The 14,435-nt window shown below is 41.8% G+C and overlaps 1 protein-coding gene across 1 annotated transcript in view; it reads left to right on the top strand.

Moving 5' to 3' along the window:
* The window catches only part of sema4bb (sema domain, immunoglobulin domain (Ig), transmembrane domain (TM) and short cytoplasmic domain, (semaphorin) 4Bb), a 45,016-nt gene that overhangs the window by 16,138 nt on the left and 14,443 nt on the right, over window positions 1-14,435 (top strand). Inside the window, exons 3-7 of the mRNA XM_041039811.1 lie at window positions 9,909-10,069; window positions 10,461-10,523; window positions 11,153-11,251; window positions 13,668-13,779; window positions 14,278-14,394. Coding sequence (XP_040895745.1) covers window positions 9,909-10,069; window positions 10,461-10,523; window positions 11,153-11,251; window positions 13,668-13,779; window positions 14,278-14,394 — 552 coding nt within the window. The remainder of the gene's footprint in view (window positions 1-9,908; window positions 10,070-10,460; window positions 10,524-11,152; window positions 11,252-13,667; window positions 13,780-14,277; window positions 14,395-14,435) is intronic.

The following is a 14,435-nucleotide window of genomic DNA, read 5'->3' as shown; positions in this document are numbered from 1 at the left end:
GGCAATTTTACATCTGAAGTTTGTATTGTTTGTACTGGATGTGCAGCAGAGGAAACATTCAGATCAGAAGGGAACATTTTCAGTCTTAATGTTTTTTACACAGGTGGCCAGGGGAGAAGCAGATCAAAATGTCCCTTTAAGCCGAGCGACTGAGCATGCTGTGAATGCTCAGTGTACACAGTGTCCTCTCCCGTTTACGTTTGGTTTATGTTCGGTGAATATTGTGCGCTTTCTCTCATGCATGCTAATCCAGTGACCTTGGCAGTGTGTGGATCGCGGTGCAGAAACAGGAGGGGGGGCGTCAGGCCAAATACTCGTGAGGTTTTAGACATGCTTCGATGCCCACCTAAAACCCGGCAAGGACACGCCCACTGATCCTGAAAGAAAAGCGGTCTGTGGCTTCCAGCAGAGGTGGCACTCACAAGTGCCTGCATATAACGCCATAACAGCCGCAACAATGGAGCATAATTACAGCACATCAGCTCTGTCTGTTTCAGACGTTTTAATGGCTTCGTCGCCTGCACGCTCCAGGGAATGTACAGAAAAGTTCAGTCTTTGCAGATTTCGATCAGGAACGTTTGATATGAAGAAAATGGCAAGCAGCGAGAAATAATGGTGTAGCTTTTAATTAAGATGGACAGAGAGGAATGTGAGGTTAAAGATTGTCATTAGGTGTTTTTTTGGATCGTTGTGATGCTGTGGAGATTTTTATAGATTTACAGTGGCTGTGACATATAAAAGACCTTCTTCTGGTGGACTGAATTTAACTTTTCATAACAAGCTGAAGCCTTTATCATACATGTGGTTTCTGTGGTGATGGCTGTAAATTATCGTTATTGTTGTCATTTCTCTCATACACTAAAAACCCAGATACCTAGTTGCATATTTTTTTTTCTGCTAATGCGTCTCAAATAAACGACTAAAAGCTGGCTGATTTCATGTTTTGATGCACTAATTGAAGTGAATAGTCTGATAAGTGAACACAGTGATTTGCTGTTTCTTGATGCCATTTAAAATATACCACTGTCGCAGACCATTATCATCTAAAAACATCACCACACTACGTAAAATAAAAGATGTGTGCTCGTATATTTTCCATTTCAGGTTTCACATTTGAGTTGAGGCAGAAGTGAAATGGTTAAAAGCAGCCGTCTCATGTATCTTTCATTAAAAGTCAGAACTTTCCTGATGCCGTTCCAGTGTGTTAATACACTCCACATGTCTCTTATTCCTACTTGTGGATGTGTGTGAAAAGAGAGAGTGAGGTGTGTGTCCCACTGAGGCCTGGTTGACTATATTTTATAAATATATTGAGTTGAAGGATTCAGTGAAAGTGCTTGAATTAGTAGAAATCCTATCTGTCTGATTTTTGGTTTATTTTATCTTTTTTTTTTTTTTTTTTTTTTACATAATCTGATCAGTAACAACAACTGACAATCTGCTGTGCCTGCAGGAAGTTTTGTTCTTATCAGTATGAGTGACACCTGTTGACAGAGATAGACTAAACCACGTCTGAGCAGAATAACCCTCATGAGCCGACTGCAGCATGACTATAGGAAATAAATGTGACAGTGGAACAACAAGAGTAAAACCTTCCAGCCACTCAAATGAAGGTGGGTGTGTGGTTGTGCGGGTGTGTGTGTGTTTGTGTTTGTGTTTGTAAGAAAAGCCATTAGCAAGGAGCATAAACCAGTGTGCTTGACCACTTCTCATCCTCAGTTACTTTGTGGTGGATGAGTAGAGAGCAGGAGACTTGCTGTGACTCCAGCCTGCTCTTCTCATCAAGGACCTCTCTTTCTCCCACACACACACACACACACATGCACTCACACATGCACTCACACTTACATGCACTGTGGAGGGTTGTATGCTTTGGTGGTAGCACTCAAAGACCTTCAACATATGCCAGTCCAGAGTGAGTGCACTTAGCAAACTGCAAGCAGCTCCACTGGTGTCCTAAAAATCGACAAGTGTGCAAACCAGAAAAGTTCAGCTGAGCTGTATTGAAGTGCGCTTTGATGGGATTCTTGCTGTAGCAAAAACCATCTGCAAGCATGTGCCCGCCAGCTGGATTTGGATGTTTGCAGTGCCAACACAAATGACATTTTTTTTCCTCTTCAAGTCCACTTGGCTGAGCCATGCATATCAAGCCAATCTTTCTTGTGTGTGCTTGTGTGTGTGCTAAAGATTTTACTCCTGGTTGAATCTGACCCCCATGGCCACTGGTGTGAACAACAAGCGTGGTTTAATGTGAAGGCAAACACTCCCTGAGAAGCCTCTCAAAAAACAACAGCAAGTAGCATATCTGTTCAAAAAATTCAGAGAGTTATGGTTTGTGGTTAGTGCTAACATCATCGACAATGGCATTGCATTTCCTGTGAGTGCTTCACAATAAAGCTTGTTTTAACAGTAACTTAACAGAGATTACATGCATGCATTGTTTCCTGTGAATCCCACGGGCTTGTGAATGCAATTTGAATCCAGTGCGGGGATGGCTCACTCTGCTCTTAATAATGAAAACGACTATATAGAAAGGTAATTATTGAATGTATGAAATGAAGGTATGTATGAAATATAAATAAATAAAGAAAACGCTTATTTTGATATTAATACTTGTATTTTACTCATATTAAGACGCTCATTTTTTTTCCTGTTTTCTACAAGTGAGAACATTTGTTTCTTAAAATATCCTTGCTTAACTTTTTTTATGTAGTCTATTTGAACCCTAAAACAGTGTTGATCTTTCTTAGCTTTAGTTTTGGGCGCAATTTCTGCTTTAATACCAGAAATACAAAAGCGAGAGGCCTGAATCTATGTGTGTCAGATCCCAGTGACATCGACTGTCTCTCGCCCCTAGAGAGAGGGACGGAGTTAGATGGAGAGAGAGGTTGAAAAGGCATCCCACACATGACAAGCACAGGCACGTCTATAGTCTAAGGTTTTGAATTGTGAGTGAGGAAATTATACCACCTATCTGTCTCTCTGTCTGTCTCCCTCATTCTGTTTTCAGTCTCTGTTTGAATCACTCCCTCAGACACCACACAAAGTATCCCTCTGTCTCACCAAGCTAATATACAGGATTTTGTAAGCTTTCAGCTGTGATAGACCACTGCGCTCCATCGCTCCGCTTCTTTGAGTGTTGGGGAGGTGCGTGACAATCCAGAGTGCATCAGGATGACACCTAAGAGCCAATAATTACAGAGCAGAGCATCATGTCTGTGTCAGCCCCTTGTTTTCTGCTTTCAGAGATATGCAGCGTTTTAATGCACTGACCTCATCTGTGGTGCGTGTGTGGGTGTGCGCGTGTGTGTGTGTGCGCGTGTGTGGGGGGTTGGGGTGGGGGTGGAGGGGTTCTTCAGCGGGTAAAGGAGGTATTTATCAGTATTTCAGGACTTGTACAGTACACAGAACTGTTCCACATTTCCAACCAATATACAGTCATTTCATGGTTTTCTGTTGTCGCCCTGATGTGTTTCTGCACATGGAACCATGTGGCACCATTAACACCTCTTTTGCTGCATAATCCTCGCACACAGCCGACACTGGACTTACACACTGTCAGGCTCTGGTTATTATCTGCAAGGTGCAGCCGTCTCTCAGTATTATGTGTATACGCTCAGATACAAACATAATAAAGAGCATATGCGCACAAAATTGCAGCAAAGCCACGCCGTCATTCCCAGTAATTACAAACAACATAACACGTGTGAGCCCGATGGCCTGGCCTTACACTTACTATAGATGTCACCCTCACTCTGCTGCCGGCTTCCATCTAAAGGGCCGAGAAAGTCAGATTATTCTCTGCCCCACTTTCACTCTGAGTTTGTCTTCATCACAGTTTGCTGAGTTTTCACTTACTGCGCATTAATTAGTAAATTTACCCTTTTAAGTAGAACAAAATTCACCCATGTAAAGCGATTACTGTATAATCAGCCTCCCCATCAGAGGTCTCTGTCCTCTGACTGTGCAGACAATGTGTCTGCGCTGACTTGGCTGGCACACTATATCACAGCAGCAGAGAAACAGTGCTGCTTTTGCTTGCCAGTAGTCACTGACGATTAAATAACCGTCACTTTGCCCAAATATCAGGAGGAGCAGCCTTGCGATGACCTTGAAGTGACTTCTGTCGGTTTCTGTCAGGAGCTCCAGCGCCGCTATCAAGCCCATTGTCAGATCATGTCAAACAGAGAGCCTTGAAGCTGTGCACTGCTGTGTAGCTTCGGCTGACAGAGGGCAGAGCTTTATTTATTTATTTTTATTTTGTTTTTTTAAATAAATTTGTGTCTTGCATGTAAGATAAGCAGAGCTTGTGTGAGATTAATATCAGCTGTGCTACGCTCTCCTCTCCTTTGGGTTTTCTCCACCCGGCTGCAAGTGAACCCCTTTGTCCCCGTTGCCCCCTTGCCTTGTGACTTGGCTCATGCTGCTTTAGTAAATCTGGGGCATGTTTACAGTCAGGGCTTTTAGGAGTGTCTTGGCAGGCATATACCCACCAAGCGGGCAATCAATTGCCCCACCATTGGAGTACTATTATACCGTCGAGAAAAAGCTTGATCCTGCTCAGTTTTCACTGAAATATGACACATGCCAAAGCGCTGGCTCGTATTTTATTTCTCAGCAACATTATGTCTGCAAGCTGGCACCCTCTGATGATATCTTAGATACCTCAATGGTGGGTAAGCACACATTGAACACACTCAGCTGTGATGTGAATGAAGACATTCAGAGGCGCATAAATCTTAATAGATGTCACTGTGCAAATTTGGAGGTCTGCTCTTTCAGCTCTGTTAGTTACTGAAAAATGCATTTTTGATTCTAAAAATGAAAAAGATTTGGTGCATATTAAAAAAAAAATCATATTAATGTGTCTGCTTCGTTACAGCCACTCTCGTGTCTGTCTCAAGGTCTTTGGTTCTGTTAAAGAAACAGTTCCACATTTTTGTAAATACGCTTGTTTTAGAAGAACGGCAGCAGCTTCAGTCACTGTCTACACAGGACACATTCAAGCACAGTGTTGAGTTGTAGGTCACCATGGAAGCAGGACAAAATTTGTTGTACTGCAAAACATTTTGCCCAGCAAAAGAAAACCACCTGTTTGACAGCAATGCGTTTTGCACATGGTACAATAATTGAAGTGCAATATTTGCATATCAGTAAGGCAGCTTACACTGGCACTGCCGTGTACTCACAGAAAATATTATATGATGTTCAAAGTGATTCTAACAATCACTGAATTTAACAAGCATGTAGGAGAACCTGCATTGGCCTTCAGGTAAATGTGCAAGCCCCTCTCTGGAGCCAGTGTTTGGTTTGTCTGCTCTGGGCTACTGTAGAAACATGGTGTTGCAACATGTCAGGCTCTGTGGAAGACGATCCACTTCCTGTGCAGATATGAAGGGCTCATTCTAAGCTAAACATGATTGTTAGTTTCAGGTGATCACACACTAATGAAAGCGTAATTCTGAATATTATATTTCATTTCTGCAAATAGATTCCCCCTAAATCCTTCACACTGGGGCTTTAAGGCACAGATGAAAGACTTCCCCTCGTGTGTTTCACACAAAATCAGTCTGATTCTCTCACTACAAAGCAAACATTTCAGTGATCACAGAGCAGCTGCTCTCGCAAATCCTCTGATATGATTTGTTTCTGCCATCTTTATCTCCACTGATTGAAAAAATGAATACAATGAATACACTGCCAAAATTAAATTTCACCTAATTAATTGCTGAGAGGTTATTATTTGCCAGTGGAGAAAAGATATTCAGTTCTCGAGTGTTGCATGCTGACCCTGTTCTTCCAGCTGTAAACTGTCCTCAAATGATGGATCTTTTGAACTGTGCCACTTGACCGAGATTTGGACCAATGGACCAGTTCCTTTTGCAGCTTGCAGACTTTCATAACCACAGAGAACTGATGCAAATGTACTCAGTTTGACTTCCAGGGCGGAATTCAAAGAGCCTGTGGTACTAACTAATTCAGCGTGTTATCAGTGACAATAAAGCAGCCATACTGACGGTAGGTGTGATGTGATGAGCATTAACAGAGGTTTGAGGGCCCGGCTTGGTGACAGGCAGCTGATTAAACAGGGGGAGGGTGATGAATGGACCTGGAGCCTGGCTGTGAAATGGCCTGCAGTTGCTGCCGCTCTCTGTGGATGCGCGGCATTCTGCGGCAAGTATGTCATAGTGCACAAGTGGCCTGCTGCATCAGAAAGTGCAAAAAAAAAAAGAAAAGAAAGAAAGAAAGAAATCTCCAGCCTCTGTGAGAGAGAGAAAGCTTTAGTGTCTGTTTGCGATCTCTGCAGCTTGACACAGCACTGACGTTTGTAACTGCTTGACCTTCTGCTCTTATCAAAAATCCATCTCCGAGTGCTTTGAAAATAACATTTTTTTTTCTCCACCCTCTGCATGTTTCTTCATAGGTCAACATCTCAATCCAATCTTCCTGGTTACCACAACTCCCACTCAGTACCTGACCTCAGCCCCCTTCACCCTCCCACTAAGTAGCCCCGGCCTGCTCTCTGAGTAAAAGTTTCATGAGTTTGCTCTCCTCTGCTCATTATTCCATTGTCTGTCTAAGAGGATGTCACTGTGATTTATGTCAGAGAGTTTTAATATGCTGAGGGAAGGCTGTTTTTGGTTCCAGTGAATAGCCAAAACCCAGGGGAGCCGTGACAGTCAAGCTATGATATGTCCCCCTGTTGAGAGGCGAGATGGCACTCCTTTGTCTGCCAACTGCAGGGTCCACTGGGACTGAGTGCAGCTCTCTTTATGAGCATTTAGGACATTTTTTACAGACTTAATTTACCTTGAAATAAAACCAGTTTTTCTCCACATTGGAAAACTTGTATTTCTTCCTGTCCTGAATGACCTAAGGATGACAGTAGGAAGTCTCTTTCTATTTCGTATTCCCTCCCCTAATTTTAATGACAGGCCCCTCTCCTCATTGACTCCAGATGTCACAACGTTTTGAACAGAATGAGGACTGTTGATCTGGAAAGAGCCTAAGATTTGATTTTGGACAAGATGTAGCTTGTGCAGCTGGCTTTCGCTCCCACAAGGGGAAGACGATCATCTGCCAAAGTGCCTTGAGTGTTAGATGAACCATTTGTTTGCGAGCATATTGAAAAGTTTAAGTTGTGGGTTGTAAACATTTATTGCCGTTTACTGGCTCCATTTGCATTATGGTCCAAAGCACCACCTGGAGTTTTGGAGATAAACATGCTGCTGGTGTCTTTTTCTTACTATCAGAAGTGTCTAAATTCAGTTTGCTGGTTAGGCATGGGGAAAAGGCTGTAACCGGTTTAACTGCAGCAAATATTAGTGTTTACGACCCCAGATACGAGCCAGTAATCTTATTTGGACAAGCAAATGGAGTCTGTGACCCCCAGCGTTTTGGCTTGGGGAGCACATTGAGTGTGTTTAATATGTTTGGAATGGGAGACAAGAGATAAACATTTACAAAGATGGTCAAAAACTGCAAAGAGTATGAAGCACATAAGCAGTGGATTCACAAATATTTGATTGCATATATCCTGTGTTTTGGGCGAACTCTAGAAGATTGTTAGTCTTGTTGTTAGATATCAAGTGATAACATCCACCCAACCAGATACAGACTGGGCCCGACACGGCTGGGTCACAAAGCTTGGAGTTCTCATAGAAACCATTTTCTAGGACTTCTTGGACCTTGTGTTGGCTTTTTTATTTGGTATTTTTGAGCAGTTTATAGCAGTACAGCGGAAAGCAGCAAAAAGCCGCTGTTGATGCCACTGTAGAGGACCCCGAGTTGTTTGCGATGCTGAGGGGAATGCTATAAAAAGATTCAATGTGTACATTGAATCTGTACTTCATCAAAGGAACTATTTGAGGCTGCAGGGAATGGAACGATGTGGGAAAAAGTAACTCATTTGACTTATGGCCCACTGCTAAAGAGATCCATTTGAAGAGGGCTGGCGAGCAGCAGAGTAAAGGGATTTAGATTGGTGTTGAGTGGAAGGAGCTTTTACCCTGCTGCCAGTGCTGAGCGGAGCAAAGACAAAGCCGGCCAGCATAGGAAAGTGTGGACGTGGCTCACTGGCATAGGTATGACATGTTCTCATGGAGCTACAGTAGCTGCTGGCTGCCACTGTGGCAGAGGGATAAACAAGGAGGACAGTAGCCTCCAGTTGTGAGGGACCCAGAAACGACAACACGCTCAATGAGAGTTTTCCGCTTTGTGTCATAAATCGGTTTGACTGAATCTCAGCACTCTGTGTTGTGATGTAGTTGGATGCAATGTCAGGTCTGTCCACTTGTTCTTGTTTCCCTCTTGACGTGTGGTTTGCTGTGAAGCTCTGACAGAGCTTTCCAGATCTCTGTGGAGAACTGGAAATAGCGAAACAGTCGAGTTCCAGTGGTGTAAAGGGATTACTGTTTCCTCTTCAGCTACGCTGATCTTACATTAGTGTTTGAATTCCAGAGACGTACACAAACAAAAGTCGTGGTCATTTTATGGTGATTTGTGGCTGTCATTGGTGGGTTTGGGGTTAAACAGGTGTTTGGGTGTGTGTAATAATCAAAGAACAACAGAACTGTACATCTAGTACCACATTCATGACGAACTGCATCTTTCGGACAATAATTATGAGCGTCTGAATTGGAAAAAACATTAGCCTCCACCGCTGCATTCCTGAGTTTGAGGTATCATGACATTTCAGACAGCAGACGTGTCAACAAACCAGTGGCAAAATGGCTGCAAAGCCACGCTTACTGACAGTAAGCACATTTCCATCCACCTGTTTTCATACGTTTTTCAAGTGGAAGATATAAAAACCTGAATGGAAAAGCAGTTCAGGAAATTTAAAAAAAAAAAAACCTCTTGGCTGAGGTGGAAAAGTTGTCAAAATGAAATAGAAAAAGACTTAACAAATAAATCATGATACATGACACTGAAGCTTCCACTCCACTAAAGAGGCAAAAGAAAAATATATATCAGCAGATGAAAACTTCGGAATCTGCGTGGAACAAAATTCCCCAAATTAATATATGAAATAAACATATATTCTGTGTTGCCTTTAGGTTTTCCACAGTTTGTGGTTTGACTGATGCTCTTCTACTTATTTGATGTCGCTGTGTCCTCTTCTTCAGCAAAGGTTCAGCAACAGGTTGCTTGTATCTGGTTTCACTTGTTAACATATTTCTCCAAATATGTAACATAGGAAAAAGAGCTAATTTAGAATATTTAAATGATGTGAATACTACACTAACATATAATATCTATAATAATAATGCACAAAAACTGTGTGAAGGCAGCTGAAGCCATACTCCTGAATACTCTTTAACTTCTATAGGTCCTTTAGCAAGATACTGAACTCTAAACTTCTCCTAATGTTTGTGCATGTGGAAGGAAGAACTGCAGGTCACTTTGGACAAAGGTTTCTGCCAAATTAATGTAATGAAGTCTAATAAAAGTTTTATCATAGCATGACATAAAGGCACACCCTCACATCTGTCCTGTCTTAATATGTCTTTGCAGACTGAATTCTCTGTACACTCATGTTACTTGTGTGTTTAATCACAATCTAATCATTGTGTTAGGTATTCTGTATCTACTAACAGGAAATATTTTACATCCTGAGAGTGAGGTGAAACATTTTGGACCCCCTTAAATCTTTAAACACTCCTCGGCACATATTTAAAACCTTTATACTGTGAAGGGAAATCATTAATACTTTTCCTCCCTGAGGAAGGCAAAAACTGTATTCACAACTTAGCAGAGCGCCGTCATTTTTGACCTTTTTTATGTGCTTGTGAGCACTTTTATGTGTGTTCTCATACTTCAAGCGTCAGGAAATGTTCCCTTCTGTTCTGTCCTGCTATGTGATGATAATTGTCTCTCTCTGTTTTTTTTTTCCTGCTATTTCCCAGATGCGAAGGAGAGGTCGGCCAAGAGATTCTCTGTGGACGGCGTCTTCAATTACACCTCTTTGCTGCTCAGCCAGGAGGACGACATGCTGTACGTCGGAGCCAGGGAGGCACTGTTTGCCCTCAGCCTCTCCGACATCAGCAAGACCAAGCTGCAGAAGAACGTGAGCATTTCCAAAGTGTCGAAATTTCAATGAGCGTTTGCTTAGAAATGTGCAGAACTGAGCTGGATAATTTACTCTCACTACAGCCATGGTTGCACATGGCATTTTGAGACTAAATTAAGCAACAGTTAGAGTTAATAATGTGGTGTTAAACAGTCATGAAGTGCAAAGTCTCACAGCTTACTTGTTTCCTTATGTTGTTTGTGCATCAGAATAAGAGGTCGCTTTTGTTTTTCTCCACACCACACCCGCCATTTATTTATTTATTTATTTATTTTGGGTATACATTTAGATTTTAAGAAACAATCCTCAGTCTTCTTGAGATGTAGTGGAACCAGCATGATTCCCTGAATTTCACATGACTTATTCAGAGTTTCTTCTTCATCTCCAGCTGACGTGGGGCACTCCCGCTGGAAAGAGAGAGGAGTGCAGCTTCAAAGGCAAGAACCTGGAGGTGAGTGGCACCTTTTACTGCCCCAGCAAAACACCAAATAATGAAAATACCCAGGGAAAATAGTTCAATAATGACAATACCGAAAGCATGGGTTGTTTGTTCTTTCCTTGCAGTCTTCTCTGACTGACTGCGAGAAGATGAAATGAGCGTAGAGTTTTATGTTGACAAACCTTTCCACCAGTTACAAATAGATTCATCAAGTGTGGAGGCTCGCCGGGGAATTGCTCTTTTTTTGTGCACTGCTTCTTTCTCTCTGTCTGTCTGTTACCTTGTTGTCATGCCAGCTGTTGTATCCCTGGGCGACAAGCCTCGGTAATCTGTGTTCTGCAGTGTACAGCTCTGGTCTGTGTATTACACAGAGCTCACCAGGCAACCGCTGTGTGATGCTGGGAGGTTTCTGAGAAAGGGGAAAACATATATATGTTATAAAGGGGAAAACACACACACACACACACACATATATATAGTGTCTGAAGTATTTGTGTCTTTTTGCTCTCAAAGATTTACTTATGACTACAAGTATTTCGGTAACAGATTTCAAGGAGCTCTTAAGAAAAGCACAATTCAGTTGTGAGAATTTCTTACAGATTCATGGAGCTCACTTTCTCCCCATTTGTTCCCCCATCCAGACTGATTGCTTCAATTACATCAAAATCCTTCTGCGGCTGAATAGCACTCATCTCTATGTGTGTGGCACCTATGCTTTCAGTCCCATCTGCGCCTACATAGTAAGTAATGACCTCTCAGTCGACGTTTTGTTCGCTCCTAAGAGTTGATTTTCCTCCTGCTATTAAAAGTCTTGATTTTTATTTCTCTCCACTCCTCTCACCAGCCCAGCTTTGAATTTTGATATATATTTTTTGGTGTTCTTTAGGAATCAAGCTCTTTTATCCACCATGTCAGTATTGGATCTGTTGTTATCCAAGCGTAACCAAATCCTGCTGAGGCACTTTAGCCAGACAAGTCAACAGGGGGTACACGAGCTGTGTGGTTTCCAGGGAGAGGGAAGCAGTAGATCTGTTTATCTAGCGGAGGAGTACATCTGGAGCGACAGTAACCGGCAGCAGGATGACATTGATTTCAGTGATTGGGGGGGGGGGGGGGCAATTGAGCTTGGCGACAGCTTAGCTCTTAAACCAGGGCATTAAACTCTCCTCTTTGACGTCAGAGGGAAAAAAAAACACGGGACGTCTCAGACTGAAGATGACTTGGCAGGACTTTAGGCCCTGAACTGGGATTCCAAGCAAGTCTGAGCCTCGGCTGGCGTGGATGAACACTCATCAAGTTGACAGAGTCCTGAACTGTGTGCGTGTGCGTGCACACATTCTCACACGTGTGTGTGTGTGCGTTTGACCTGGTATCATTCCTACCGGCCAGACGCTCTCAGAGATGGATAATATTAACATTAATAAATGTTTTGTTTTTATAGCTCTTCTCAAAACAGTCGCAGAGGGTTTTACGGGCAGTGTAACAGGACACTGAAGCCAAGAGGATACACGAAACAATCAAAATGACAGACACGAATTAAAACAAGCTCTGAGTAAAACAACTTCTTATGAAGATGAAGCATGGGAAGATTTCCCAGGAAATGGAGGCACTTTATGCTGTCCTGTTTGGTTTGATTTGATTAGTAAATGGAACAAGGAATTACTATTACTGTAAACTGCCTACTTACATTTTTTCCATTATCTTATCATATTCCCATGTGTCGTTTTTCTTGCTGTACATACTGACTGCAGAGGGAGAGAAACCCCTTTTAAAGCAGTTTTATTGTAGGTGGTGGGGACCAGGAAACACTGTCTGTGGAAACACAAACTAAAAGGACTGAAATTTTGGAAGATGTCCTCTTGACTAACTCACATTACCGAAGTTTCATATTATCATCAGTTGCACTGTGGAACTTGGCAAAACTGCAGGCCTTGCAAGAGACAGTTTGGAATAATATATTTACTACTATGAATCATAGTTTGCCAAAATATTGAATCCTAAACTCTGAAAACCATTTGTTTTTAAACTATTGGTTCTCTGGGTTTGGATTAAGCAACAGTTTTGATCAGTTAATCATTTAAGTCAAGTATCAATCAAACTTTCCAGATATTTGCTGGTTCCAGCTTCTCAGATGTGAGATTTTGCTACTTTTCTATGTTTGATGTCTTTGTACAGTGAATATCTTTGAGTTTTTGGAGTATTGGTCAAACAAAACAAACAAAGATGTCATTCACACAATACGAGATTGTCTTTTGTTCCTTCCCCTCCCTGTCTGGTAGATCCCATCATCTTTCTAACTCCCTGCCCAGTGTTTTTTTTTCTTTCTGTAAAAAAAAAAAGCCCAACCCTGAGATTACTCAAGTGTTTCTGTCACTTTGGCATATGCGCTTCAGCAAACAGTACATTTTTGAGCCATATATACTTAGAATTACCTGTTGATTGACAATGTCTGCAACCAAATCCCAGTTTTTATTATCACTGAAGTTATGAATGACTCTTTTCTTCCTGCATAAACCAAACAGTCTGCCAGAGGACAGATGTGCTGAAAAGGTCTATATTTTTCTTATTTTGAACAAATGCAATGAAAAGACCAAAACCAACAGAGTGTAGTTTTCAGTAAATGCTACTTAAACAAGAGTAATCATTGCATTTTGGTGGCTTTTGTGAGCAAGGGATTAATACGCATTAACAAAAGTTTATGACAACAGGGCGGTGTAAGACTGACTCATGATAAGCTTTGAAGAAACTTGTCACCCAGTGCAACAGTGTGGCTCACTGGTGTGTTTTTAATCGTTTTTGTAAAACAATGAAACTCTGTGGCACAGAGGAATAAAACATCTGGCTACATAAGAAAAACTTTTTATTAGATCATTTCATTGCTGGTTTTGTCCTCTTAACAGGATTTGTTATAAGTTTTTGTTTTCTCACTATAGAAATAACATTCCTATAATGTATATATGTACTGTGGTTTATTCATCAGACAGAGTTCATGTGTGTGTGAAGTGACCAAACACCCAAAAAGTCGGTGCTCTCTGTGCATTGTAATGGAGAGAGTGAGCTCAAAGTCACTGAGCTCACTTTAGCTCACTCTTTACTATAAGCAGAATTTCATTGGACTGTGCCTGAGGGATATTTGCTGTGTGCATCTGTCTCCAGAACACGTCAACGTTCACACTGGAGCGAGATGAAATGGGTGAGGTCGTGATGGAAGATGGGCGCAGCCGCTGCCCTTTTAATCCAGAGTACAAATCCACTGCCATCATCGTTGGTATGTAGTCATATACAGTTTTTTTCCTTCCTTTATGTGACTTAAAAAACAAAAAAACAAAACACAAGGTATTATTATGACTGGCTTCCTTCTGGGAAGAGAGTCTTAAAACAGGCTCAGCTGTTTCTGGAGCTACTTTGATGCTCCCTACATCTTTGATTCAGTAATGAGTCATGATGTGCCTGCTAATGTTGTTTGTCTGCATCAGACCTTCTGATAAATAGCCGGACACCAACAGACACTGTTTGTTTTCAACTTCTTTAACAAGCAATTAGTAAATAATTGAGCTGGATATGAGTGAAGGAAATGATTTGGATAATCCCTCACTCACTGCTCTGTTATGGTGCTAACAGTTCGCTCTGAGCTACTACTGACTTCATCTCTAAATGGCACACAGAATATGATTCCTTTGTCATGTATCCTGTTTAATTAATGGAGAATCAAGTTCATAGTGTACAATCTTGCAATCTTTGTTGTTTCCTTTGTTTTTTCTTCCAGATGGTGAATTGTACACAGGTACTGTCAGCAACTTCCAAGGGAATGAGCCAGTCATTTACAAGAGTTTGGGACAGGGAACTGCACTGAAGACAGAAAACTCTTTAAAATGGCTGCAAGGTAAACCCCATTTACCCCATCAGATGGCAGACTGTGTGTTT

The sequence above is a fragment of the Toxotes jaculatrix genome, chromosome 1, assembly GCF_017976425.1.
Source record: "Toxotes jaculatrix isolate fToxJac2 chromosome 1, fToxJac2.pri, whole genome shotgun sequence".
Taxonomy (NCBI): domain Eukaryota; kingdom Metazoa; phylum Chordata; class Actinopteri; family Toxotidae; genus Toxotes; species Toxotes jaculatrix.
This window is presented reverse-complemented; position numbering and strand designations above follow the sequence as displayed.